General features: G+C 47.2%; 4 protein-coding genes across 20 annotated transcripts; 2 read left to right on the top strand and 2 right to left on the bottom strand.

The window, feature by feature from the left end:
• Positions 1–276: 276 nt before the first annotated feature.
• On the top strand, positions 277–10,089 carry LOC11175795 (rho guanine nucleotide exchange factor 10). 5 transcript variants are annotated; one of them, XM_061647502.1, is made up of 5 exons: positions 279–1,156; positions 3,819–4,202; positions 4,287–5,162; positions 7,020–7,277; positions 7,350–10,089. In XM_061647502.1, exons 2-5 carry the CDS (start codon positions 3,936–3,938, stop codon positions 8,712–8,714), a joined length of 2,766 nt encoding a protein of 921 aa, XP_061503486.1. In that variant the 5' UTR covers positions 279–1,156; positions 3,819–3,935; the 3' UTR covers positions 8,715–10,089. The 5 variants fall into 5 exon arrangements, with proteins under 5 accessions (XP_061503313.1, XP_061503486.1, XP_061503424.1 ...); XM_061647329.1 differs by having other exon boundaries at positions 277–1,156; positions 7,020–10,089; XM_061647440.1 differs by lacking the exon at positions 279–1,156 and adding an exon at positions 1,732–2,331 and having other exon boundaries at positions 7,020–10,089.
• Positions 9,851–11,027, top strand: LOC1271747 (sodium- and chloride-dependent GABA transporter 1; the record flags this gene model as incomplete). Its single annotated transcript, XM_310600.5, has 2 exons — positions 9,851–10,090; positions 10,187–11,027. Coding segments are annotated over 2 exons (330 nt in total), but the record flags the coding sequence as incomplete, so codon positions are not given.
• Positions 11,010–18,740, bottom strand: LOC133391884 (uncharacterized). The gene is made up of 7 exons (XM_061648526.1): positions 18,606–18,740; positions 16,205–16,299; positions 15,942–16,121; positions 13,776–13,830; positions 13,595–13,653; positions 13,402–13,497; positions 11,010–13,317 (listed from the first exon to the last, which is right to left on the bottom strand). Exons 2-7 carry the CDS (start codon positions 16,285–16,287, stop codon positions 13,119–13,121), a joined length of 672 nt encoding a protein of 223 aa, XP_061504510.1. The 5' UTR covers positions 16,288–16,299; positions 18,606–18,740; the 3' UTR covers positions 11,010–13,118.
• On the bottom strand, positions 16,536–27,261 carry LOC1271748 (dual specificity protein phosphatase CDC14C). 13 transcript variants are annotated; one of them, XM_061647796.1, is made up of 10 exons: positions 27,174–27,261; positions 25,304–25,344; positions 24,402–24,635; positions 23,522–24,316; positions 21,993–22,486; positions 21,673–21,893; positions 21,375–21,506; positions 21,208–21,291; positions 20,361–20,651; positions 16,536–19,148 (listed from the first exon to the last, which is right to left on the bottom strand). In XM_061647796.1, the coding sequence occupies exons 3-10, from the start codon at positions 24,520–24,522 to the stop codon at positions 19,016–19,018; spliced, it is 2,271 nt and encodes a 756-aa protein (XP_061503780.1). In that variant the 5' UTR covers positions 24,523–24,635; positions 25,304–25,344; positions 27,174–27,261; the 3' UTR covers positions 16,536–19,015. The 13 variants fall into 13 exon arrangements, with proteins under 13 accessions (XP_061503780.1, XP_061503734.1, XP_061503651.1 ...); XM_061648091.1 differs by lacking the exon at positions 20,361–20,651 and adding exons at positions 20,792–20,905; positions 21,003–21,025 and having other exon boundaries at positions 19,026–19,148; positions 21,673–22,486; XM_061648144.1 differs by lacking the exon at positions 16,536–19,148 and adding exons at positions 20,792–20,905; positions 21,003–21,025 and having other exon boundaries at positions 20,518–20,651; positions 21,673–22,486.
• Positions 27,262–27,692: the final 431 nt, after the last annotated feature.

The following is a 27,692-nucleotide window of genomic DNA, read 5'->3' as shown; positions in this document are numbered from 1 at the left end:
AGACTCCAATGTCGAGTTCAAACCCATGTGCTTTTTAGAACCATTAGACAAAGAAAATGCAATCGCACACATACACACACACTGTCCCTAAGTAGGAAGTGTCCAATTGGTGATGTTCGCGCATTATTCATGCGTATCTCAGGGGGGGGGGGGGAGAGTACATTTAACGACTACATTTAAGAGTACAGAGTAACGATTGCACAGATGTACAGACCGCAGAAGGGAAATCATTCCATTCCAAAAGACCCAAACATTCGACAGAAGTATGCTTCTGCAGCAAATCCCAAATGCTTTGCCCCAGTAAGACATTAGGGTAGATCGACATCTACAAAAAAAAATGAAACCAGATTCTGTGAGCTGTACTGTGAGCTAACCCACATACGCATTGGCACCCAGCGTGCCAATTGTGCCGTGACTGTCGAGGAAGAGGCAGCATACATGTGTTAGTGAGGTTAACAGTTTTGCGTACCAGCGGTAAGTGGCCAGCGCAAGTGATGCGTCCCCGTTTTACGTCACGCACCCTTCTGCCGGGCCTTACCACCAAGTGTACCTAACAGGGGACCATCAGATCAACCAGAAGGAGCATTAGGAGGTTGGCAGTGTGTTTGTGTGTGCATCACTTTACAGCAACAGTGTCACTTGGTAGGGTCGGGGCTAGAGTTCAAGAGGTGTGTCATAAAACGTACAGCAGCGTGCACGGTATGGACACTGTAAAATGTGTACGTTTGCTGAAATCGCAACCAGACAGCCGGACACCCAATTCAGTCGTTTCGCGTACATCCAGCTGGTCAGATCGGGTCGTGTAGCAATGAGTTTGGTGCAAAATTTGAAGTGTACTTACGATGGAGAAAGTTTTTTGGATGCAATGCTAAAAGGTGTTCTATGTGCATCAAACCTGTGCATAAACAAGGCTGATTTTGCAACAATCAACAGTGTCGAGAATAGGAATGGGCGTCGTCATCCATCAATTCTTCCCGTCAGCGCCAACTGCTGTGTCCCGAGGACGTAAGAGAGATACGTGCCGGAACATCATTTGAATGTCTTGTTTAGTCCCAAGCTGACATGCAAGCTAGACCCAACAATGTACTTCCTAACGCGAGTGTCATATAATATCAACGGAGATACTAGGATCCCTATCGCGAGCTCCAAGGTGCATGTAAGTGAACGGTTGGAATTAGAGTTAAAGTATTTCAGATTTGTTGGATGACTCTATTGGAGCTCTGGCATTGCTATCATTGTCCAGAAGCATCACACATTCCGGCTACCCCACTAGATTCCCACCCTAGCAGTACGCCTGGCTTAAATCGTTACTTCCGCTGCAAACCGTTTGCTGGTGGCGCCCCTCGTTTATTCTGATGCTGGGAAGTAATCGTTTCCGGCATCGTCTCCTACAGTCACGACATTCGCGATTGAACGCTTCAGGGGTAAGCCCTCACCCCCTCTCCTCCTCCCCCACCCGCGTGAGAGTCATCCCTGCACTAATTTAGGCAACGTTTGCGTCCAACCAATCCAACTCCCAATGATCATCACAGCTAGGTGTGACGGAAGTACGCAGAAACTGGTCACTTCCGGTGGTAGGGTGACATAATAAACTCAATGTGCTGATATTAACTCGTCAATCTAGCTAGGCGTTAAATTAACCAAAAAATAGATGACCTTGATTGTACCGCGTCACTATCATTCTCAGAGCTCCCCCAATGCTACTAATGGTACAATGCATAACATGGTATATGTTATGAAGCACGCTGATAAATACCCTTTCGTTACTACAAAACGACAGCTTTGTCTATGTAATGCACGCCTCCGTATTTTTGTGCCGGAATTGTGTGTGGGGGGTTTTTTTTTTCTTCAGAAGAAATACATCTCGCATTTCTGCATCCCGGAACGGATTGCAGTTTGTTTTGTTTTGGTTTTTGCATCTCTCCGTCCACTAAATATCTCCTCTCTTTGTTTCGATCGTGGACCGCACGGCAGACAGACGGGGATGCGACTCGGCTTCAACATCCTGGCCCGTCAGGCTGGGAGGGAGTTAACAAACGCACTGGTACGATAGTGCAGCCACATTTCCTAATCAGCCGTCGAAGGGACTGGTGCTCTAGTGTTTGGGAAGCTGCGATTGAAAATTGGAGTTAAAGTGATTTTGTTCAACAACAAAACAAAGCTTTACTTCTAACCTGAGGTAGCTTTGCAAGCAGTGAACATGTGTCTACTGTTTTTGATACTGCTGATGGTTGTGTACTATTCGGTGTCCGGTAATTTGGAGGATTTGCCCACGGTGCCGCAAACCATGACCGTGCGAAAGCGTGCGAAACCAAACCAAGAGAAAAAATCGTAAGCCTTGCAAGAAGTTTTGATTCTGTTGGTGTGTTGTTTTTTTTTAATTTCCTTTTCGCTTTCAATGTGATGTTTAACAGACGTTTTAACGTCAGTGATCGCAAGTTTTTGTGTGTTTCGGTGCGGTCATCTGGCTCTTTTATTTAAGTGTTGTTGCTGTTATATGCTTAATATTCATCGATGATATTCTCAGATTACGATAGTGGAAGGTAGAGCATGTCTTTAGTTATATGATAGGTTTTATGAACTTTCTATTAGGTAGATACGTTTTACAGGATAGTTTGGGATGTTCGGAACATCGATGCACAGCTTCGCTATTTATGTTAATGCCATCGTGAATAAAACATCTTCCCAACACCGTAAAAACCAACAAGCCAAACATCAAGACTATATCAGATCAAACCCCGTATCTACTAGCTGCAATCAAATAAATAGATCTTAGCGGGTTTGATGCAGAGGAAAGCACTATAGACCCCCAAACAATCATTTGTTTTTTTTTTCTTCTCTAGCTCATAAGCGCATTTAAAATGCCCATCAGTCGGAGTGGCTTCTCGCCCCTTTCTGGGAAGGATTCATGCCTTCTCTGGCCGTTTTTTGGCACTAAAGTTGTCAAGAACATTGGCTTCATTATGAGGTTTCCCTTTTAAAACTTTAAGTGCGTTGTCTATAACCGATTTGAGCACATTTGAACCTCTACGGTCCCGTTGGTTAGGACCTTTGCGGGAAAAACTTCTCTGTGGGCTACAAACTGTTCCAAAATCACGTCCTAATCGCTCACATATACTCAGTCGGCAACGTTGGAGCGTGCCTTAGTGGCCACAAACAAAGAAAACTGAACGTTCAAACTATACCGTTGTTTTTCAAGCAGTACAAAACATAAAATCCCAATCAAATCGAGGCAAACAACCTCAAGACCTATAAAGAGAAAATAAGTCTAATGCATCTTGCTCCAAGACGAAGGGCAAGATTAAGGATGTTGTTATTTTTTGTTGTTGCTTTCCTAATATGTTCGCTTACATAATAGGCAACACAGAGAGAGAGAGAGACTGGCTCAAGGTCAGGCTCAAGTGTTTGCTTTCGAAGCTAACTGGTAGAACTTCACGGATTAACGATGCCTTCGGGGGTGTTGGAACCGATTTCTAGCTATTGCACAGGGCAGGAACGCGTGTATGTAGGACATTGCAATGTTCTGCCTAGGAAGTTCTCTTTTTGTCACTCTCTTATTCTATTATGATGGTAATTCTGATTGACAGTGAATTTTTGACTGTAGCCGTTCGATCCTAAAGCGAATTCAAATCAAACATCCATGTCGTCTAGTTAACTTAATTAAGTTGGTTTGTGAATTTGGCTCGAGATGGCTGTTTGACGTCTATGTACCATGTGTGAAATTAAGTTTTTTTTTGTGATGGTACTTCGGTACAAGAATGCATTGGAAAATAGATACAAAGCTAAATCAATTCACATTCGTCCCCCACGTTCTACAGTCGTTTTTAAGCGCCCTTGTAATGAAGGACACCACTGTATCGCCGCCTGCATCGGTCAGCAATACACACTTCCACCAGCACCACCATCCATAGCCACCCTCCAGCGTACGGCTCTGGATGGAGCAGAGGATGAAACGCTTTACCAGTCGTTGCCTGGGTTGCTTCACCTGGCAGGAGCGGCCGGATCCCGGCTCGGCCCCGAACGAGCCCGTTTATATTCCGCTGCTCGCCCCGCTACCGCTACACACCCTGCAGCGCGTCCAGCTGCCGGCCGGACTCCCGGACGACGGCCGGTCCGCCAGCGATCGGAAACGCTGGTGGACGTTCAGCCAGTTTGTTACGCACGAGCAAAACTATCTGGACGCGCTGCACAAACTGCAATACGTAGGTGGTGACTTTTTTTGTGCATTTCCGGAATGAGCGTTGCCTCCCCCTTTAATACTGTCTGTATCGCTCCACCGCCGCTAGGAACTGTACAACCCGCTGCTGGTGGACGATGCCATCGTCGATCGGAACGTTTCGTACGCCATCTTCGCCGTCCATCGGCAGATCTGCCGGCTGCACCAGTTTCTGCAGCCGCTGCTGGAGCGATGCGTGCACGGGTGGGACGAGCGGAATCGCTCGATTGGCTGGCTGGTGTGGGCAATCGTTGGCCAGCCGGCCCTGCTGCCCCTTTATCGATCCTTCGCCAGCGGCTACCCGGACGCGGTCGGACGCTTCGCGCAAGAAATGACGCGCAACTTTCTTTTCTCCTGGTTTGTCACCGGCCGGCTGCGCGGGCTGGGCGAGCGGCTCAGCTTCAGCGACTACTTCATCGCGCCGGTGCAGCGTCTGCCCCAGCTCGTGCTGGAACTGCGCGAGCTGAGCGAGGCCACGCCCGCGTCCGACCCGGACCGGGCGGTTCTGGAGCGGTGCGTCCAGCGGGCGGTCTACCTTGCCGAGCAGCTGAACGTGGCGCGCGAACGGGCCGACCTGATCCAGCGGGTGGTCGGTGGCGATAGGCGCAGGTGCCAGTTCCTGCACAGCGAGCTGCTGGTGGAGACTGGCTTCGATGGCCGGCCTTCCGGCCCCCGGTGGCGGCTGGTCGTGCTGCTCAGCGACCGGTTGGTGGGTGTCGATCCGGCACAAGGCGATTTGAAGTGGGCAATACCGCTGCAGGAGCTGCAGGTGGCCAGTCGACCGACGGACGGGTCCGTTTGCTCGCACGACACATTCGGGTATGTACGCGACTTTCAAACCGTAACGCAGATGCGGGAGCTGGTGTGCACCTTCCACCATCAGCAGCCGACGCTCGGCGAGGGAGTTTTCGCCGAGATCCTAGATACAATCTGGTCCATCGTGCTGGTAAGTCTTTTCTTGCAGCTTTTGTTTTTTTTGCCCCATGTTCGTCACGATTTTCGCATTCAAACCTAATTGTATCTATTGTCGTTAAATTGTCCATTCGTTTTTATACAGCGCGTGCAGTAACTTTATGGTCAATCTATTTTGGTTTTACCGATTCACGTACTTCAAGCCGTAAATAAGAGATAAAAACAATGTTTGTTTGATTTTCATGGCATACAAGTAGTGCCAATTAGTTCATTATGTTTATTCTAAGTTCAAACTCTAAAAAAGGGTTCTTTTTAAATAGTTCGTTATTTTGTCAAGCGTTTTCCACTACTTTTTCCTATCGTCAGGGTCAACTCCCGATGACTCTGGACGACTGCGTACGATTCCAAATGACTTTGGATGACATTGGACGACTCCAGATGACATTGGACGACTCCAGATGACATTGGACGAATCCAGATGACATTGGACGACTCCAGATGACTTTGGACGACTCCAGTTGACTCCAGACGACTCCAGATGTCTTTGGACGAATCCAGATGACTTTAGACGACTCCAGATGACTTTGGACGTCTACAGATGACTTTGGACGACTCCAGGTGACTCCAGACGACTCCAGATGACTGCAGATGACTCCAGACGACTCCAGATCTTCCGACTTCGGGCGACTCTAGCTGACTCTGGATGACTTTGGACGACTCCAGATGACTCCAGACGACTGCAGATGACTTTGGACGACTCCAGATGACTTTGGACGACTCCAAATGACTCCAGACGACTCCGGATGACTCCGAATTTGAACGACTCTAGCTGACTCCGGATGACTGCGGACCACTCCAGACGACTCTGAATGACTCCGGAAGACTTCCGACGGCTCCAGACGACTCTGAATGACTCTGGATGACTCCGGATGACTCCAGACGACCCCGGATAACTCCAGACGACCCCGGATGTTCCAGTCGGTTCCAAATGGCTCCGGATAATCCTGGGCGTTCCAACCTTCCAAAATCGATTCCGAAATTTTACGAAGTCCAATCAGAGTCAACTGTGATTTTTTACCAACTTTACTTATCACTAGTTTACTAGAACCAACACGATTACATCAAAATATGTATCGATACAGGCGGATAGCGGCCAAAGTCATCCTAAGCCGGGTGGAGTTGGCTGGAGTCATATGGAGTCGTCTAAAGTCATCCCGAGTCATCCGAAGCCGCCTGGAGTCATCCGGAGTAACCCGGAGTCATCTGGAGTCATTCGGAGCCATCCGAAGTCGGCCGGAGTCGGCCGGAGTCGGCCGGAGTCGGCCGGAGTCGGCCGGAGACGGCTGCTGAAGTGTTTTTGGGGCATTTCATCTCAATCCGCTATTTTTAGTGTATTTTATAAGTGTGCTTCTTAGCTAGCACAAATTTAAGATGAAAAAACACCACAAAATGAAATGCCTCCGGCCGAATCCGACATCGGTTGACTCCGGACGACTCCGGACGACTTTGACTTCAATCTTCAATAAGTCATCAATGTAATCCACCTTACCAGTAATCAATACCAAGCCAAACCCATCAGTGGTACGACAAAGAAGAAGAAAAGAAAACAAAGAGATGCAACTGAATGTTGCAAAATCATAGAAATATTGGTTTTTATCTACTTCTACAGCATTTTAGAAAAATCGTAACAAAACCGCAGTTACGGTGCGCACTGTAGAAGGGACAAATTTCTCTTGTTTTGAATCACACAAAAACGTAATAATCTAACAATTTCCGATTCGTGTGCTTTAGTCCCGGCTAAAGGACACATGAACCACCGCAAAAAAACCTCACCCCCACCCCAAACCTCATCGATATAATCATATTCTCTACTGACTTGCCATCGACACAGCCGGCCAAGCAAACGAAAAGGGAAGCAACCTCACTGCAGGTGCGAGGAGCGTCCGGCGAGTGGCACTACCTGAAGACGGGCGATGCTGCCAGGAAACAGGAATGGCTCGACTGGTTACGGCTGGCCAGGCTGGCTCTTCATCCCACCAACGCCACTGCTTGGTGGGCCGGCGCCGCACACCTCCCGCAGGAGGCACCGCTCGAGCGACCCCTTCTTGTGCGCACGTTCCGGGCCGGCGACGGTTGCGGTGTCTGGAGCGTGAGTGGCACAAGACAAGCACACTGCACAACCACAAACACCCACCTCCCCACCTTTCCCTGGTATCCGCAGGTATCGGGCGGCTGCTGTTACGTGCCGCGCACCAACTCGCCCGCCTACACGAACGAGCTGTACCGCGCGTGGTCCACCGGGAAGCACATCCTGTGGATCGGCAGCAGCCGAGCGGCTGACGGGGACGGAGATGGCAGCGGCAGCAGCCGCATCTCGCTGTACACGCACGACCGCACGACGCACGCGGTGGACGAGCGGGCGTGCTTCACGCTGGCGCACGCGCAGGTGACCTGCCTCGAGCACGTGCCTGCCGGCTCGGTGGGCGACGTGCCGCCCGATACGGTGTGGATCGGCACGCGCCGCAAGCTGCTCATCTACTCGGCCACGCTGCCGCTGGTGGGCGCCCGGTTGGGCCAGCTGCGCGTCAAGGGCACGCCCAACCGGCTGCTGTACAGTGCGCGCCGCCTGCTGCTCGGTACCGGCACCGGGCGGCTCCTGATCTTCTCCATCCGGCCGGACGGCGTGTGGGACCTGCGCACACCGCAACAGCTATGTCTGCACGGTGGCTCGGTCGAGGCGATGGTTCCACATCGATCGCTCGTCTATCTGGCGGCCGGTACGCGGCTGCACGTGTTCGACAGCGTCGCTGGGCTGGTGGTGCAAACGAACCGCTCGCCCGCAACGACTCCGGCCGATCGGCAAGCGATCGTGCTGCTCCGGTGCACCATCCACGGCCTGTGGATTGTGCGGCATCGGTCGAGCGCGATCTCGCTGTACCATGCGCGCTGCTTCAAGCATCTACTGGACGTGGACGTTCGGGAGCTTGCCGGGCCGGTTCTTGCCAACGTCCAGCTGTCGGTCACATCGCTCGCGATTGCGGACGATCGGCTGCTGTGGGTGGGCACGAATGCCGGTGTCGTGCTGTCGATGCAGCTGCCCGCCCATGCCAGCGTGCCCATCAGACCCGACCTGCACGGAGTCGCCTGCCATGGACATCTGCGCGATGTGAGCCTGATCCTGCCGATGCCCTCGCTACGGATGCGGTCAGCCGAAGGGGTTGACACAGTCCTGGATCCCGCACTGATAGACCTTCTGTATGGGGGCACCAGAAACGGCGCTCGCGACTTCGTTGTGCGCATGGTGGGCGTTCAGGTCGACCAGATTGGCTACGTCGACACAGACAGCGAAGGGAGTCGTTGCGATCAAACCCCAGCCTCGGAGGAAGAGGAGGAGTCGTGCGAACGGAAAGAGCACGAAGCGACCTGGGCTCCCAACTCCACGCTGATCGTTACTGGCGGGCAAGGTTACGGACGATGGTACCCCAAAACGACGGATACGTCAGGCCTCGGCGAGTCTACTGACTGGACGAAAGAACCAATCGATGAGCAGGAAAACCTAATTCTGTGGGAGATGCGGCTGACTTAACGGGCGCGTTCAATGTTGAGTGCATGCTCGCTGTTGCTTGTTGTCACTGTAGGCTTTAATCCTTTTCACTGACTGACTCTTTGAACTCATCCAACTCCATAGATGTGATTAGACACAACTGCTACTAACAAAACCTCTCTTCCATTTACTTATCCCCAACTGCTGAATGTCTAGTGATGGGAACAGATGAAGATTTCTGGAATCAGCGTCTGGAATCGGAGTCGATTTCGGCATCTCCATGAGTGTAGGCGTTTGGGTCCTATGCTTTGCTCGTAAACGATCCATACTGATGGAGATTCCGAGACTGATATTACTTCTGAAACATCTGAATTCAATTCCATAACTGATTCTGATTCCTGAGGCTATTCTGAATTTGATTCCTGAGTCAATTCTGATGCCAGAATCGGAGTCGGCTCCGGAATCAGCTTCAAAATCAGCCCCGGAATAGGCTCCGAAATTGGAATCGACTCCAGAATTGGAATCGGCTCGGGAATTGATTCCGTACGCGGAGTTCCGATTGTGATCTCCCACCATTAGCCTGAATGAGTAGTTGCAAGATCTCCAATGAATGGCTAGGTAGTAGTAAATACATGTTTAACATAGAGCATATATAATTCAGAATGCTTAATATGATGCACTACTTGTAGGACAAAACTTAACGATATAAACTTCAGTTACTTGGGATATCCCACTAAGTGTCTACCAGTAGAAGTCATTCAACGTCTCCATTGTACCATTGTACCTAACAACCAGATGTAACACACTACTAATGTCAACGCAAAGCCATTTCCATACTCGGCTGTTAAAGATTGATGTGATTAATAAAACCCTCCATGTAGTGTTAGCGGATCTAACACCTGTTTGTAGCGTTGATAACACTACCACCATCTAACCATCAGATAAGCGACGAACCCCGAGTGGATTTAAATAATGTTTTTGGCAAGTTTTCTTCTTTGCAGAACCCGAGGACGCACATGAAGAATTTGGCGATTGAAATCATCCCCCCCCCCTCTCAGTTGGAAGTCTTTCATCTCCAACAGTTCCTTTGTGTGTCTGTGTGTGTGTGTGATTGCGTCTGTGTGGCTGTGTGTGTGCTCTTGTTTTTTTGAAGATGCTTTCCCCTGGGGGGCGTGTAAACTGCGAAAGCAAACTGTTTTTTTTTTACCAGAGTTCACCGTAATCACTTGTTCCCTTTTCCATCTCGACAGGGCGTATTCATCTTCAACATCGTGCAGTGGACACCGATCAAGTACCTCGGCTACTCGTACCCGCTGTGGGCGCACGCGTTCGGCTGGTTCACCGCCCTGTCGTCCATGCTGTGCATCCCGGGCTACATGATCTGGCTGTGGAGAAACACCCCCGGCGATCGCGCTAACGTAAGTGTCCACGCCGGAGCCCACGCGCGGTCTGCAGCGCGAGGAAAAAGTTCTAATGTATTTGCTACTTGTTTTTTGTTTTTTTTTCGAAAACAGAAAATTCGACTGATCGTTCGAATTGAGGACAGCGTGAGCCAGCTGCGGGAGAGAATGCAGGCCGACGCCGAGAAGGGCATGGAGCTGTAAAGATGGAATCCACCCCCACCCCCCTCCTCCTCCTCCTCTGCTTCCCACTCCCCAACGCAGTCCATCGCTGGACAAACGGGACTACACTACTGCTAAAGCCGACGAACAAATGCTAATTATAATAATCATGCAGCACTCCACTATCACAGCACCCCAAAACAGTATGGTCACATTGAACTCCCTTTACTAAAGTAAACCTATTAGTAGTAACGTTAAGATGCGCATTGCGCCCTATTCCCTAGTGCTTCTGGGTCCCTGTGCGTTGGAGTTGGGCACAACTACCACTACCGACTAGCAAGATTCGAGACAGTAACACTAACTAGTATGAAGTAAAACCAAAGAGAGAGAGAGAAAAACAAGAATTGACAAACCTGTCACGCTCTCTCTCTCTGTCTTTTGTGCACTAAGGTTAGGGTTAGTGAAGGTCGTTAATATATTGTAGTACAGTTGGCTCCGCACGCTTACGAACGCTTACCGCTACCAACGACGGGCGTGGCTGAAAACCATTGAACAGTATAATCTCATCCACCATTGAGACAATAGACACTCCAGTGTAGGGAAATTCCGACCTAAATTAATCCATACAACGCATAAACCTTGCTCCATTATTTAATAGTAGCCTCTGTTAAACAGCAGAATCAGCTGTTATATCTTCCCCAATTACTAAGCGCCACAACCACAACAAAAACAACGACAACAAAAAATAAATAATAAACTGCAGCAAACGACACACTAAGTTTACGAAACAACATACGGTTGGTTTATTTTGTACCTTCTGCACTTGCTATGTTACACAACTTCATAGTCCGCGTTTTCCGGCGGATTACTTCCTTTGTTTTTTTTTATTATTTGCAGGCTTAGTCCTATAAGTCCTGACCCTTCTTACACTAAACCGTTTAACGTGCGATTTTAACCCGATGGCACGACAAATTCACTCCGCTATTGCACTAGCTCTCTGTCCCGTTATTGCACTTCGTTCAAGTATGTATACAGGGTTTCTCAAGCTAGCTCAATATCGTAACACTATTTTTCGAACACGTTAAACGATTGTCAACATCGTACATACAATTCGAATCCGTAAACGCTTTTCGATTTGGTAAAACTAGATTTTGAACGCGCAAAATCCCAACTGGAATCTGGCAAAAGTATAATGGGTGTCTTGTCACATACATTATCCAGATTCCCGTTGGAATTTTACTTGTCCTAAACCTAGTGTTACCAAATTGAAAAGCGTTTACGGATTCGAATTGTATGTTGACAATCGTTTAGCGTGTTCGAAAAATAGTGTTACGATGGTGAGCTGGCTTTAAAAACCCTGTAAGGGCCAAAACAAGGAAAGAGGAAGGATGGGAAATAAAACACAATTATTATTATTTTTTTTTGGTTTTAACAGCAACATTGCCTTTTACCCGTTTTCATACCTACTTCGCAACGAACGAAGCAACCAATGGAGAGAGAGAGTTCAACAAAGTTCAATGGGCAAAGAGACGGGCAGTAATCCTAACAAGGAGAGTGAGACGGGTGGTGCTGGTTAAAGCTTCCGTTCCATACTTTGTCCCATGCTTTTTTCTTCACTTGATAACGGTGTGCCTACGACCTCCTCTTCCTATATGTTGACGACCACTGCTGCACCATCGGAGCTCGGGCGGTCTTTATAAATGTATCTCTTTATGCACTTAAATCCTATAGGTACTCTCAGCTGTCTTATGAATCATTTGGAATATCTTACGATGTGGCGCACTCATTCTTTCTATCTCTCTCGCACACACACACACACACACTCACACACCCATAAACACACACAATCTTCTCGGACATTTCAGCTCAAACGCGCTCTAACTCTTACTATACACACTACCTCCTACACCGCAATCAATGGAGCGATCGCACAGTCGCTTCCAATATATTACAGCAAAGCGTGTTCACTCTGTCTTCAAGGCCAATAAATGCGTTTCGGTAGTGCTGCGGCACGACCGTATCCTTCCATATCTGGTTTGGTTTTATCTTACAACAGGGAAATGTACGGAACGGCAGCTCGGGGGCAATTTGCCACCAGAGCGTCCCGGATGCGACTACGCACCACACAACAACCAAGCTGACACACCTAGTCAGGTTGTTCGATTAGTTGGGCGATCTTCTGGTTTAACGACTGATGATACCCTAAATCATTTCCAAGCACTAATCCAATGTTTTTGTTTTTGGTTTCATCTATATCACACACGAAGGAAATTCCTTAACCGACTAGCTGCAGTTGGGGCCGCTAAATGTTGAGCTCTTAGGCCGGTGGATGCCTATAGTGCTCCCATTGGGTTACGATTTTATCGAATGTGCTGTACAAATAAGTTGTATGGCATTTAGCAGATAACGTCGGACGACGAATCGCAACGATTTGAAATCCCCCAAAAAAACCAAAAAAAAAATAAACTAAATCTTGACAGCACGTCCGATAAAATGCAAACAGTGATGTTTTTTCCCCCGGTTCTAACGTACCTATTGTTTCGCCGTAACTCGACAGTGTGTTGACTCTAGTATGCTTTTTAGTAAGACATTGAGACTTACACTGTAAATGATCAACGAGGCAACGACATTTGGCGGCAACGACTGCAAATAGCCATCCTTTTTCCCCCGCTCACCACATATGCCACACGTCCGGCGGCTTTTACTAGAGCGGCTCATTTTATTCGCAAGTGTTAACACACACACACACCACCACCCCTCCAGCGGCTGAAATGAAACGCTAAAATTGTTACGCAGCGACCCCCATCAATGCGAGCGATCAATCACTCAGTCAGCCACTAATGTCTAAATGTAGAGAGTAGGCATGTGGCGGTCGCCGACAGCCCTACAGTTGCAAGTGCGCTATCCCTTCCATCGCTGAATCGATCCCTGCTGTTGCCGGTAGGCGCACTTCGCCCAGCTTGAGCGGCAGTACCATTTCGCAACCCGAATGAAGCTGCTTTATCAGCCGGGCACGCGTATCGTGCGTCGGTTCCCATGCCCCTTGCGATTGTGCCTGCGTCAATAAAGCCAGCGAAACCAGTCTGTTTTGAAGAGAGTGAACAAGCAAGCATATCAAAGCGACATATCACGCGTGGTGTGGCGTGGGATGGGACCACCAAACTTACCCGTCTAGGCTGCCCAGATCAACAGCCAAGCTTACCGACAGTGACATGTCTGGGAGCAACACCGTCTTTAGGGACGCGAGAATGGTATGCTTCTTGCTGTTAGTGGTGGCAGAAAAAAAAAGCGTGTTAAGAATGCTTGATAAAGGATAAATGAATGCTTGAGAGGCTGCTGCTCCCTGTAGTACCAACTCACCCTTCCCCGATGAACGACTGACATGCCTCCTTAACAGTTTTATCGAATACCGTTTGCAACTGTGGCATTTAAAGAGAAAAAAAAAAACAAACAAAAGTGAGATTGTTGAATGAAATTAAAAAAAAAACGCACGTAGATTGCTGCCGGGTTGCTGTGCTGCGCACGCGACACTAATCCTTACCCCAAATTCCAAAATATCGGCCACCCGTTGCTGGGCTAAGTTGGTCGGGTCAAAGCTACGCATCACAAAAAAAAAAAACGGAAAGGAAATATTAATGTTTTGTTAATGCTAATTGCTGATGATTGAAGAGCGTGTTTTGTGCCAAAGTCACTTCATCTGCCACTGTTCAGTTGTTTGCGTTCGTGTTTGAACCGCTCGAGGTTCAAAGCTCGAGGTAAATGGAGCGACAAAAGTTGCTATCAAAGTTCCCAATGTGTTCGTTCTTAAAGGACTCAACTTTCCTCAAATTTGTAACAAAACGTTACAAAGCAAATATAAAACGAAAGATATCTAGCACAAGATTGAAAGAAAAAAGTAGAATCGCTTCAAAAAATGGGACTTTACTGTTAAGCATATGGAATTTTATACGCTACAGTGGTATACTTTTACCAAACTACGGTCTCAAGGTCCTATAATGCGCCTAGCGACGAACATGTAAAGGTTAAAATTAATGAATGATTATTTTCGTTATTGAAATCATAACTCTATTGTTGGTTTTTAAAGACGAAAATCAAGCTTCAATAATAAAATGCTTAAGAAATTAAATTATCCTGTAATCTGAACATAAATATTGATGAAATTCTATCCGAGAAAATAAAAACAACTAAAAAAAACTAATAGTCTTTTTAAAAAAAATCCATTTTACAACCTAATTTAACAATTATAAGAAACAAAAGTATAAAACAATCAAGTTATAGATTCGACTATTTTAGAATAGTTTGACACAACATGATAAAAAGGACCGAGTTACCGCACAACTCACCACAGGGCAGATTTATCTAACCAGCATAGTCTGACGCACCTGTGGTAGAAAGGTTCAAGTTACCTAAACAACTTAACAGAGGCGAAAGAGGCCCAAGAGGACCAAAACCTCTTTAAATATTAAAGCAGCAACATTAGCTAAAAGTAACATTAAAATGGCCCTCTCAAACTCACTACAAACTGAAGCAAACCTTCTGCAAAAAGGGAATCATTTCAATTATTTTACTATCAAAACATTGCAAAAACTCATGAAAGTGCAACAACATATTGGTTCATATTACGGACAGTGTTTCAGGCTCATGTTTTAAGTTACGGACGAAATTCTACTTTACATTCGAATTGCGGTTAGCTTCAAAATTCTATCAATAATCTTCAAATTCAAGCACAAACACACACATACAGCACTTTTTTTAAGTTTTTAACTTCATTTAAGGTCAGGACACCCGATTCTGAGTGTCCGTATCCCGTTGGACTGACAGGACGACGGAGTTTAGGAGCTGGTTTGGTCAGTTGTACTCGTAGATGCATAGAACCGAAGTACTGCTACGCAAATTGCCAATCTTCTCCGTACGGCCATCAAGGCATTGGTCACCATCGATCTTCAGAAAACTTTGATTTCCTGTTACCACTGTCTAAAACAATATGTTTACGCAACTAATCACAATTTTCCTCGGCTGTCCAGAAATTAGAACTATGAATTCTGGACAGAATAAAATAAGTGTTTTTATGAAGATCAGAGCATAACATGATACAGGGTTTCCAACGAATTATTGGTCCCATTTTTATTTTGGTGTGTTCCCACGATCACCAAAAATCTATGGGATACGATGATAAATCGTGAAACGAGCCCAAAAACTTAGGGGAACCGACCAATAAATCGTGGGAAACCCTGTAAAACACTCTTGTTTGCACGTTGATAACTACCTCTACAATGGATTCTGATGTACCTCAACGCATCAGGTTAATAGGAATAAGCGACGAAACTACTTTGAAGTCAATTTGAAACAAAACTGCCAAGAATGCCTCCGGTGATTAGCTGACCGACATCCAATATTTAAGTATAGTGATATCACTACCTATTAGGATATCCTAGGATTTCAGGGCCTACTAGGCTCAAACACCTCAAACAAAAAAAAAACAGCTTGGCCAGGAGCTAGCTTAGAAGAAATTCAATAAAAAACACGCTGAATGTCCAGACCTTGAAGCTGTCCGTAATTTGAATCAAATCCCGTTTTGGCACAAACCTAAGCGTTCAATTGGATTTGGAAGTTTTTGCACAATAATGCACTACTGCTACATTGGCAAGAACTTGGCTGCAAGATGTCTTCCTTTCTCTGAAGAATTGATGCCGACCGGCACACTTACCCGATGAAAGTTTTCATGTCTCCCGTTAGCACTAACATCAGCTCGGCCCCCGGTGTCACCTCATACACCTCCACCGGCACCAACATGTGCTTTGTAATTGGGGCAAAATCGTTCCGGGAAAAGCTGTTCGTAATCAACATTTCCGCATTACACCGGCAATGAAATGTTACCTGGCTGTTGCTGTGGGGAGCGGAATATAGATATTGGAAATTAGTCTCGCATAGTGTGAGGTATGAAGAGGACGGCTTGCAGCAGCCACTTACCCGAGCAACCACATCAAATTGAATTTAGCCTGGAACAATAGTTCCTTGGGTGCACAAAACGATACATTCAGCGTTCCTTCCATCGTTTCGAGTCGCTGTAAGTTGTGCCACAGCATGTGTGTGTGTGTGTGTGCGGGATAGAGAGAGAAAAGATAAATAGTTACTGTAGAACACTTACAAACATGATACATCAATAGAAACCAATGCTAGCACAACAAACGTGACGTGTGTTGTACGGTTTGGTGTTTTTTTTTTTTCTATTATCTCTGGTGGTATTTTTCGTCCACGGTGGTACACATATACGCACAGCAAAATAAAAACAAATCATAAATAGCTGTTACTAATGCACATGAAGTGGGGGACGTTAACCTTTTATTAATAAGGGATAGAGGGGGCATATTAAACCAAATTAAAAAAAAAAAACAGACACACCTTAAACTAAAATTTAGTCTTGCCTTCTGTGGTAGTACAATTAAAGAGAGTAGCTTACTATTATAACGCAATGGAAAGGGGCGAGTTGGGGTGTGCGAGAACAGGGGCCGACATTCCCGCCACCCAACCTCGGCCATCATTGCACCGCCCTAACCCCCTAAGTACACCGCTAGCCTAGCTTAAAAATGTTAATGTTGCACATACAATTGCCCTTTTGCGTGTTGCTCCGTGCGCTCTAAGCAGTGAGGAAACGCACCCTCCTGCCCCCCGTAAAGCGCGTTAAACAAAAACAAACAAAGAACAGAAGAAAAAGGATAAACCATCTGTTGCCTCTGTGTAGGAGCCTGCATGCTTTTAAAGTGTTTTTTTTTTTTGCAGTTCAAACACTTGTGACGAACTTTCTGTGAAAGTGATACATTTGCGTCGTGATTTGAGATTTCACACCTCATTGCAGTGGCGTAATGCCGGGAGAAGTTCATCTTCTTCTTCTTGTTTAAGGCGGAAGAAGTTCAGAATGTGTGCCACAAGTGTCAGAACGGGGAGTAAACAAAGACCCCTGCGATTTTTGCGGTTTTTTCCTGCCGCACGTTTCCTCCTAGCTGTTTTGGGAGACAAACAAAACAAGTAGCAACAATATCACAGGATTGACTCTCTCTCTCTCTCTCTCTCACTCTCTCTCTCTCTCTCTCGCTCTCTCTCTGTCCCTCTCTCTCTCTCTCTCTCTCTCTCTCTCTCTCTCTCTCTCTCTCTCTCTCTCTCTCTCTCTCTCTCTCTCTCTCTCTCTCTCTCTCTCTCTATTTATCTCTCTCTTTCTTTATCCCTATCTCTCTATTTCTATTTCTCTCTGTATCTCTTTATCTCTCTTTCTCTTTCTCTTTCTCTTTCGCACTGTATATATCCATGCATATCTTTACCTCTATTTTTCTCTGTATCCCTCTATCTCGAATAAATGCTATGGCCTCCAGAATTCTGCTGTTTCTCTACTTGTTTCCTTATGTTGTTAGTGCCAATGTCCTGGTGCTTTATAAGGTGAGTCTCAGAATGATACAAATTGCTTGCTTTGACACTCTTTTGTGACACTCTATCTAGCTCTTTCTGCTAACTGGCTTAACTTATCTTGGCTATTATTTTCGTTTACCGTGATGTTAGCTGCTGTTAATTAGCATGTATTCATGTCTCTCCCCCGTTGTTTTCATTTTAATACTGGTTATTTTTCTGGTAGTTGGTGGGGGAGGATATTGTATTTGAGGCCGTTGTGGGCCGTGGTATTTGCAGTGAAAGCTGTTCTGTTTGTCCTGTATGGTTTAAAAAGCATCTTCCATCTTCAGGCTCTGGTTGCTGCTGCGTGTATCTTGCTCACAGAACCCTACCGTTGCATATGCGAACGGATATACTTTACCAACTGTACTGTTTTAAATGCATTCAACGACTACATCAGTAGTAAGGCGAAGATACTGAAATCTATGCCGTATGAATTTTCACAATACATTACGTTCCTGTTCCTAAATGCTTATGTTTTGATTTTGTTACTACTGTTGGCCTTCAATTTCAATCGTTTACTTTTTTATTACTGAAACGTATATATATATATTTGCTAATACTGTTTGGCTAGACGTGAATGCTTCTTAGTTCTTTGTAATCTAACATATTTTTTTGCAAGCGATACTACTTGAGGTGTGTATGATTTCAAAAGAAAACAATAACAAAGAGCGAGAGATTAAAATCTCACACATAATGGTCACCAAACATCAAACAAATACAGCAACCAGTAACATCAAACATAAAATTAAGAAATGCAAAATTTAACCACTTCAACCTACTGTAAAAAAAGAAGAAGAAAAATTGTTACAAACAAGTACAAACGTGTGTATTAAGAAGAGACAATAAATAAATATTTCAACACAGCAACTAGAACTGAAGATTTTGTGCCCGCTTTCACAAAGGCAAACTGGAAAACTTCCATACAAACCCGGTGGACGGTCTTGCTGTCCCGTTTGACCACACCGCCATACACCGGGTGGTTTGGCGCCGTCAATCGTTTGATCGCGCCGTATGGAACGGCGGCTTGTTTTGGAGTAGTGTTGTTGTTGTTGTTGTTGTTGCCGCTCGAATCGCTTCCCGCGGGCAAATGCGAATATGATTCGAACAATGCTATATTAGTGGTGGGGGTTTAAAAATCTATCGGGGCATTTTAGTGGCTAATGATTCTGTTTCTGGTTTCGTTTTGTCAATCTCCAGCTGCTGCTGCTGGGTGTGGGGGGGGGGGGGGTGGTGTTAGTGATGGTGATGGTACACCGCGCGGTACACCGTCCTCGTAGTTTGTCTCGTCGTCCGTCGTGGGTCGTTGCTGGGAGTGGGGCTTCCGCTGGAGTGGACCGTTTAATGGCTCATCCGCGACCGCTTGCCGGTATCGCTGCCTGCCCTGCCGGCGATGATGGTGGTCGCTGCGTTTGCGGTGCGCGTTTTACTGCCGTCGCTGGCAGGTGGATGGGCAGTGCCGCTGCACGAACCCCTGGAAGCGAAAAAAAGGGACCGGTAAACACATACACACGAGTCATTGGCCGGATGGTGAAGGGTGCGAGAGTCCGCAGAAAAGAAAACGTGCAATGGTTTCTGCGTTGTGTTGTTAAGGCGCAGTAGTATGCTGGAGCTGTGAAGTTATGGTTTATGTACACGGCACTATTGCCAACTACATCCCTTCACGGGTTAGACGAAGCATGGTTAATGGTTAATGATGAAATGATACACCCCACGGCTAAATACACATACTTTCGGACGGCACATATGTACAAAACACTTTACAACACGACACACTCACACTTTGATACTCCAACACAACACATTCACCTGGCTTCTCACCCGATCACCACAGACGCATAAGAGCCCACAAGTACATTTGCCACATTTACGTTTGAATCGCTGGCGCGTTATGCTTCGTAACGCAAACGCTTCGTAACGCGTCATGCGAAACTGCGAAAAGTTAAACGAACCTGTCTACTCTTTAATTACAGCTTCGTTTTCTCTCTCTCTCTCTCTCTCTCTCTCTCTCTCTCTCTCTCTCTCTCTCTCTCTCTCTCTCTCTCTCTCTCTCTCTCTCGCTCTCTCATTTTGTCATTTTGTTGCTCATTTGTTGCTCAACAGACTCATTTTGTTGCTCATTTTGTTGTCACCAAGCATGTGATTGGTCCACCAACTGTTTAAGTTTCACCTCTGATCATCTATCAGTTGTATACGTGAGCTGATTTGGGTTTCGTTTCAGTCATGAGTGTGACTTAAACAGTGGCATTTAGCAGCAGCCAGAAAAAGTCATGATGATGCTTGTGACGGCATTCAGCTCAGCTTGTCAGTCAGAGTATCGCGTTTGACTCAAGCACTCGGAAGTCGTGTTTTGCAGCACACACTTTCATTGAGTATCAGCAATAGACCATCAAGCTATCACGGATATGTTTGTTGTTTTCGTTGGTGAGCATCTCGTGATGCTCATGTGACCTTTTGCAGCACTGATCCCAACAATATATTAAAAAAAAAAAAAAGAAGTGTAAACAGAGAACTCCAACCCACTCATCGCTCACTCATTACACCTGGGGGGGGCTTCTCGCACATCTCTAACCTCTGGGAGATCGGAGAGCCGTGTGATGGAGGGTGTGGATAAAGCATGCGAAAAAGCAAGCGCACAACAAAACAGGCGGGGGAGGAGTGTGTGGTAAGACACAGCAATACGTACGGTGGCCGGACTGCTTTGGACGGGCGGTGGTGCGGCGGTGCCCGACTGTCCGTCCCTTGCCGTGCGGGTGGCGCCGCGGCGCTACCTTCAACGTTTCCGTTGAGGCTGTGGGAGGCAATGGCACTGCTGGCACTACCGGTTCCACCGGTTCTGGCTCGGTTGCTGTCCGGCCGACCCGCTGCATTCCCTTCCGCCTGCCGCACTAGCGGCGATTGGTGGTGATGGTGATGGTGGTGGTGCTGCTGCTGCTGTTGCTGCTGCTGCTGCTGCGCCACTTTAATGCTTCCACTCCTTTCGCGCAAAAATGGAGCGTTTTAGGGAAGTACAAGGGATGGTTGTTAGTATGAGAGAGATAGAGAGAGAGAAAGAGAAAGAAAGCGCCATTTACAGCAAGCAAATGTACAGGGGAAGATGCGATGAAGAATGCTCACAATTTTACACCAAGCCTAAATCACTAAAGAGTCGCACAAACAACCAATAGCCAACCCGGTACATGACCACCCCCGAGAACACTAGCAAATCGTACGGTGCAAAAATGAAGCGTGCTAAAAAGGGGGAAAGAGAAACCAAACAAAACTGTGTTAAGCAAATGAGGCACACGTTAAATGTGAAATTAAAAATGTAAATGAAAAGGATACGAACGAAAACACAGCACGGGAACGGTGCTAAAAAAAGAATAAAAATAAAACAAACAAACAAAAAGCGTTGAATGTTAGTTGGCGTTAAAGCGCCTTACTACAAGGCGTGATGCGTTAGGGGGTGGGGGTGGGTGGGAGCGCCTACAACGATTTTGCGTACGAAGAAGAGGGGTGGTGGAAGAAGCAGCGCGGGTTACACCGCGTCATACCTTTGCTGCAGGAAGCCGGCGGCTGTTGGCACGCGGCGCCGTCGCGCCGCTTTGATCGAGTTCAGCTGGTCACCTTGCGACGCGCTGCACGAAACGGAGGAAAGAAACGGTTCCGATTAGAGCGTGTTAGGGAGGGGAGAGAGAGAGAGAGAGAGAGAGACACTTACTCTTGCGATGCCGTGCGCTGATGGTGAGCCGCCTGCGTGCCGGTGAGCGATGTCACCACGATCACTTCCGTCTGCCGACCGTGCACCGTTTGCCGGCCGGTGTTTGTTAACTTGGTGCGTCCACCGTGTGCCCTGGTGCGGGGGAGGTGAGGTGGAAAAAAATGATATTAGTAAAACCGGTGTGAGCAAAACTGTCCTCCACCTCGTGACAACAAACAATCCAAAACTTGCAAAAAAAAACACCTTGCAATTCTTATCAATTTTGGTGCGTGACGTAATTCACGGACGAGCCACTTACTTTTGCGAACCAGCACGGTGCTGCAGGTGGGGCGGGGCGGCACTGCCGGCTAGCGGGGGTACGATCGCGTCCGTCGTCCGGTGGCCGTGCGCGACCGCCGTCGCCTGCCGGCCGGTCGCCGCGTGCAGCGTGCCGGTGCGGCTCCCCCCGTGCGCCCGGTTCGCCAGCAGGTACGCGGAGGACAGCAGCTTGGTGGCGGTCACCTTCTTCGCCCGGGCAGTCTTGAAGTGAAGGGTATTATTGTTGTACTGGTTAGCAGCTGCCGCTTCCATGCGTTCGATCTGCCGCTCGCTCTCATCGCTGAGCCGCATCGTGTCTACCTGCTGTGATATGCCCCGCACGTGCTCGTGCAGCAACACCGCCTCCACCTCCTGCTCCTCCTCCTCTTCCTCTTCATCTTCCTCCTCCTCCTCCTCGTCCTCCTGCACTTCCCCTACTCGTCCATTTCCTTCTTCTTCCTCTTCCTCCTCCTCCTCATCTTCCTCCTCGTCGTCATCTTCCACCTGCGCAGCAGTAGCGTTGGTAGTGCTGCTGTTAGTGATGGTGCTGGTGGTGCTGTTTGTCCCACTCCAGCCCTGCTGCAGGCTGTAGATACCGTACGTGTGCCGCTCCGGCGTGTGGTGCGGGTAGTACTGGCGGAACTGGTTGCCCGCGTTCAGCAGCTCCGTCTGCTTCGTCTTCAGCCACAGCTGCTGCTGGCCGATCACCGAGCCGGGGCGGCACACGCGCAACCAGGCAATCGCTTCCGCCGCGGTAAACCGGTAGTGCTTGATCAGGTACGCACCGATCAGCGTGCCGGTACGGCCCAGTCCAGCTGCAAACAGAAAAAAACGAGTAAATTAAAGAGAGCGGAAGAGCACACGCATATCCCAATGCAGTTGGTGAGGACTAGAGGTGTGTCCCAAGAACCAGAACCGTACGATTCATTCAGTCAACTGCAATGAACGAATGAATCGCAATTCACGTTCAGTTTATGTGAAGGAAAGAACTATTAAGTTCACGTTCATGAAAATGAACCGAATTGCCCAAGCAATAGTGAGGACGACAAGGAGCTACCCACAGCAGCGCACCTTCCGGGTAACTCTTCCAGCGAGTGTTCCTCAGGGGAGCATTTTGAGACCTCTCCTCTATCTACTGTACACGACTATGTTCCTGACTCTTCCAAGTGGTACCGATTTAGTGGTGGGAGTTCGGAATCGAACCTAAACGACTCCGATTCCGTGTTCAGAATCAATTCCGAAGCCGACTCCGATGCTGGAATCGATTCCGAATCGATTTTATTCTTGAATTTAAATAAGAAGCTTCAGAAGCGAAATCAGTGCGGGAATCTCCATGAGAATGGATCGTTTACAAGTAAATTTGATTTTTTTTGCTGCTATAGGCCTTTTGGTCCAATGCTACATGGTATCATTGGACCCAAAGGCCTATTCTCATGGAGATGCCGAAATTGACTCCAATTTCGAAGCCGATTCTGATCTCTGAACCGATTCCGATTCCAGAGACGATTTCGATTCCAGAACCGATTCCAGAGCCAATCTTGGAATCGATCCCGAAACCAATTCCGGAACCAATTCCGGAACCATTTCCGATACGGGCGCCGATTCTGATTCCGAACCTGCTATCCGGAATCGATTCCAGAACACTTTGGAGCTAGCCGGAATCGATTCTAGAACCCAACCGCCAACAAACCCCTCTTCCGTCCGTATAGCAAGGAGCTTGCTGCAAAGCACCTCTTTTTGTTCAACAAGCTATATCTATGGTCAAGTTAAGCTTTTTCAAGTCACTTTTTTATGTCCACCAGCCTTAACCAACCCCCCCCCCCCCCCTATTGTCGCCTGACAAAATATACCTTTGCAGTGGACGGCCACGGCACCGCCGGTTGACTCGCAGATCTTCAGGAACTGCTGCAGTATGTCGTCGTCCGGATTGCTGCCGTCCGGGAAGATCAGATCGTGATGCTGGAAGCCCGCCTCGGTGAACGCCTTCGCGTCGTACTTGCGCATGTTGAGGCGCACCACGGTCGTGACGTGGTTGCGCCGGAAGTACTCCAGGTAGGCGTCCGGCCCGAGCACGGCCACCCCGTTCGCGACGTGCGTCTGGCAGTGCGGGCCGCAGAACGCGAGAAACTTGCCCGGCACGATCCAGTTCAGGTCGCCGTTGTCCACCCGCTCGTAGTGCTCGTACGCGGCGTGATCAAAGTCCTGGAAGTTGAAGAAGTTGCGCTGGTGCGCTTTCAGCACCCCGCCGAAGCAGTCCTTGAGCGACAGGTAGCGCAGCTCGGTCTGGGACGCGTCGCAGTACTTGGTGCCGCCCGCGTGCTTCAGCACGGGCGCGAGCGCCTTCATCGCGCTCTGCACCGTCGCGTGCAGGTAGATGATGCTGTAGCACCCGATCAGGAACGCGGCGTTCAGTATCTTCTTCGGGTCCTTCGCCGTGTAGTGGATGAGGTTTTTGTTCGCCAGCTCGTCCTTGCGCAGCTCCTGGTTGAGCCGCTCGCAGTACCGGTACAGCATCGCGAGATTCAGCGGCCCAAAGTCGCGGTAAAAGTTTTCGTACACCAGCTGCTCGTCCGCGGTGAAGTAGAACGATTTTTCCGTCTGCCGCAGGCAACCGTCCCGCGCCATTATCGCCAGATAGAGGCGACCTAAGAAAAGGCAGGAAAAGGAGCGCACAGGGAAGGTTTAGCGGAAATGGTACAGATCTCAGAGACGGGAGGGGATACTACTTACAGTTGAGGATGGGTGCTACCGCCTCCATTGCACCGTTCGGCTCTAGCTCACTGTCTGCTGCAAGGTCGTCCTCGCTCGAGCTAAACATCTCCGGAACCGGATTGCGATTGTGCCTTGCCATTACCGTCAAACATTGAGTGGCATTGGAGGAGGTCGGTTGCTTGGAGTGGGGGAGGAGATGGGGCTTATGGCTGATGGCTGATGGTTGATGACCACAAACGTCCAATGGCGGGACTGTGGGTAATTGACAGGAGATTATGAGTGTTGCTAAACGATGGCGGCGCGGGCTCCCTACGGCCCAAAAACACTGTTTAAATACTACAAATGACACAAAAACTCCCGTAGAGATCCCAGGATACACTCACACACTCAACACCCGATCTTGCTCAGCACCGGTGTATCACCAATTCGTGGATGAACAATCGAATGTATTATAAGGAAAATCCCGATTTTCAACTACCCATCTCCCAACCTTTGCTTTCAATTTTATTTAATTTCCCTTTCCCATTACTCCCCCCATTCGTTTGACAGAGCGGTAACGTGTTCGCGTAGTTACTTACACGCCGTTTTGCACGTGCATGTTTGTTATTTTGTGACGAAAAAAAAAACAATAACCCAAAACGCCCCATTAATACGTACGAACAGACAACCCGTTAAAAAAAATGGTAAGATTGTAATATTCATTTTAGAAATGTTGCTATTGACAGAGAGGTGGCCGTAGCGTGCGTTCGTGCATTGTTTACAATGCCGTGTTAAAAACGCGTGTGTATTGTTTTGTGGCACACGAAACGACAGACCGCGGGAAAAAATACTCAAAAATTGAAATTGAAATAAAATAAAACTTTAAATAAAAATGTTGCATTAAGCAACTTATCAAATAAAATCTTGCAAATCGAACATACTTAGGTTGATAACTGTGTGAACAGAGCAGTATTGACGGTGCCTGAAAGGAAAAAAACAGAGAGAAGAGAAGAACAAGTTAATTACGAAAAAAAAATAATTTTCCCATACCAATAAAGTTTTGTATGTGTGTGTGTGTGTGTGTGTGTGTGTGTGTGTGTGTGTGTGTGTGTGTGTGTGTTTATTTTTTTATTTATTAACATTTTCAATATTGTACGTCAGGTTTCGAGTTTCTATATCGTTTAAGTCTTTCTATCACAAGAGTGTATGGGGCTGCGATCGAGAATGATTTTTTCTTATTATTTTTAAAAAGTAACGATTAACGACCTTCAACTATTATGCAAAAGCACAGTTGTCCCAGCGAAATGAACAAATGGACAAATTCGTGCCTTTTCAAATTATCTAATCGTAACAGAAAAAAAACACTTCAACCGTATCAGTATTGACTTTAATTAGAAATTTTAACACAATAAGATGTTTCTTCCTCCACTCAAGAGAGGAAATCGAATGGAAAAAAAAACAATTTTTAGAAAACATTAGCAGATAAATAGGAAACATTCATATCTTCTTGTATTCTATTTAATTAATCTATTTTAAGTAGCAATCAGTCTAACTGAAGATGTCGCAAGAGGCGTAAAACTCTTGATCATTTCACATCAAATATGATCTAATATTATTTTGCAAACCTTAACAAATATACATAACATAATTATAAAACTTAAATCTAACGGTTTTTGCATAAATCAATAATCGCTTCTTGAAACAATTCTCCGAGAGGAATCTACCCAACGTTTATAATTAATTGTTCCCAAAAAAAAATTAAACTGCCTTAAGGAAGGCCAACAAGGGTTGGTCTTACCATGCATCTTATACAAACATAATTTCCTCCCAACGATGCTTTTTTATTATTCAATCCTTCTGTTTCATTCGAAAGGGCAAGCTTCAAGTGAAATTCAAGTGACTTCGTTGGAACCATTCACCCCTTTTTGTCGGCTAATCTGTTGGCATCTTTGGCCCGGGTCAATGAACGTGTTGCGGCAAGATGTGTGCAAACACGTTCACAGATGTTTCGATTTTTTTAAAAACAAAACTGTGCACATATATTACACCTTATAGAATAGTTAACCTTTTAAGGCGGTCCATTTTGACTTTCGTTTTGGCTTGGCAAATGCGTCCACAAACATGGTTCGTGGACAACACATACACACGAAACAAGTTCAATACGTTTGCCATGCAAAGGAAAAACTGTTCTCGCGACACGAATTTGACATTCCGTGCCCCCCGAATTGGCAACAAACCGGTCTCGGAACGAGTTATCATAGAGACCCGAGGGGTCTTAGTTCAACAAGTCTTTTATATGTACCACAACAACAAAAAAAAACCGTGGGAGAAAGATGGCCAGAAGAGGGGTTAAGGCAAAAAAGAAAGAAAAAAAAAAGGACGCCATGACACTAGGCATCCCCATTTCCCTTACTGCACCAATTTATGCGCTCTTTTTCGTTAACCGCGAACTACCCACACACACACACACCCACACATACGCACACGGAACCAAATTTATTGACACGCGCGCCACTTTAGGTCCCTTTTTCGCTTTCTTCCCAACTCCAACTCCAAAATTACATTCCTGAAAACTCGCACACCAACGGTGTGAGTGGGCGCTAGTTGGGGTAGCGTGGGAGGGAAGAGGAGGGGGCGGGGGGGGGTAAGAACGCCTTCACGAAACACCTTTTTCGGTCCGAAATGGCGATGGTATTACGCACTTGCGGCCCACGCTTTCGGGGTTAGCAAAGTTTTCACCAAACACCCGCACACCCATGTTGCGGGCGTGGAAGCGGAAGGGGGTTGGGAAAATTGTGTTACTTTACCTACTTTGGATTTTCTTGTTTTTTCCGCTACAAACGGAGACAACTTCGATTGACCGACTGACTGACTGAAAGAATTCACAGTTTGTGTTCCAGCTGCCACGCAAATGTCAAGTGCGCGGGTGCCCGGATAAGCGGATGGGGCGAAAAGGCAGTGCCGCTCAACTGGCCGGTTTGATTCCAGGTCTTGGCAAGTGTTGCGCGAACGTTTGTTGCCAAATTTGGTTTGATACTGCGAAATAGGATTCTACCTTGAATATGATTCTAAGATAAATCTTCTTTTTTTTTCACTATTAAACGATATTCAACACTTGACTAAAGGATTACATGTTGTTGCCGTGGACAATGCATTCGTTATATCAGTAAAATTTAGCAGGCTTGAAGGCTTGTTGAGAAAGCGTACCGAACTTGGTGGAACTTTATAGCTTTTTAATGCATGACATCGGTACGAGGTGGCTCTGATTTGGGGCTGTTTAACGAAAAATCGTTCCGATGTCGTACTTTCCCAAGCGCCGCAGATTAAGCT

Source organism: Anopheles gambiae, chromosome X (assembly GCF_943734735.2).
Source record: "Anopheles gambiae chromosome X, idAnoGambNW_F1_1, whole genome shotgun sequence".
Taxonomy (NCBI): Eukaryota; Metazoa; Arthropoda; class Insecta; order Diptera; family Culicidae; genus Anopheles; species Anopheles gambiae.
Note: the sequence above shows the minus strand (reverse complement) of the source record. Positions and strands in the feature narration are given on the sequence as shown.

Bases quoted from the DNA above. Each gene is read 5' to 3' on its own strand.
- LOC11175795 (XM_061647329.1), top strand. From the start codon at position 3,936: ATGGAGCAGAGGATGAAACGCTTTACCAGTCGTTGCCTGGGTTGCTTC. The intron at 4,203-4,286 runs GTAGGTGGTGAC...CACCGCCGCTAG, and splicing joins CGCTGCACAAACTGCAATAC to GAACTGTACAACCCGCTGCT. The intron at 5,163-7,019 runs GTAAGTCTTTTC...CCATCGACACAG, and splicing joins CAATCTGGTCCATCGTGCTG to CCGGCCAAGCAAACGAAAAG.
- LOC133391884 (XM_061648526.1), bottom strand. From the start codon at position 16,287: ATGGAAGGAACGCTGAATGTATCGTTTTGTGCACCCAAGGAACTATTG. The intron at 13,654-13,775 runs GTAAGGATTAGT...TAAATGCCACAG, and splicing joins CCGATATTTTGGAATTTGGG to TTGCAAACGGTATTCGATAA. The intron at 13,318-13,401 runs GTAAGTTTGGTG...TCTTCAAAACAG, and splicing joins GATCTGGGCAGCCTAGACGG to ACTGGTTTCGCTGGCTTTAT.
- LOC1271748 (XM_061647750.1), bottom strand. From the start codon at position 24,522: ATGGCAAGGCACAATCGCAATCCGGTTCCGGAGATGTTTAGCTCGAGC. The intron at 20,652-21,207 runs GTATGACGCGGT...TTTGCGCGAAAG, and splicing joins GCCGGCTTCCTGCAGCAAAG to GAGTGGAAGCATTAAAGTGG. The intron at 19,149-20,360 runs GTACGTATTGCT...TTTCGCTTCCAG, and splicing joins TCCAAAGCAGTCCGGCCACC to GGGTTCGTGCAGCGGCACTG.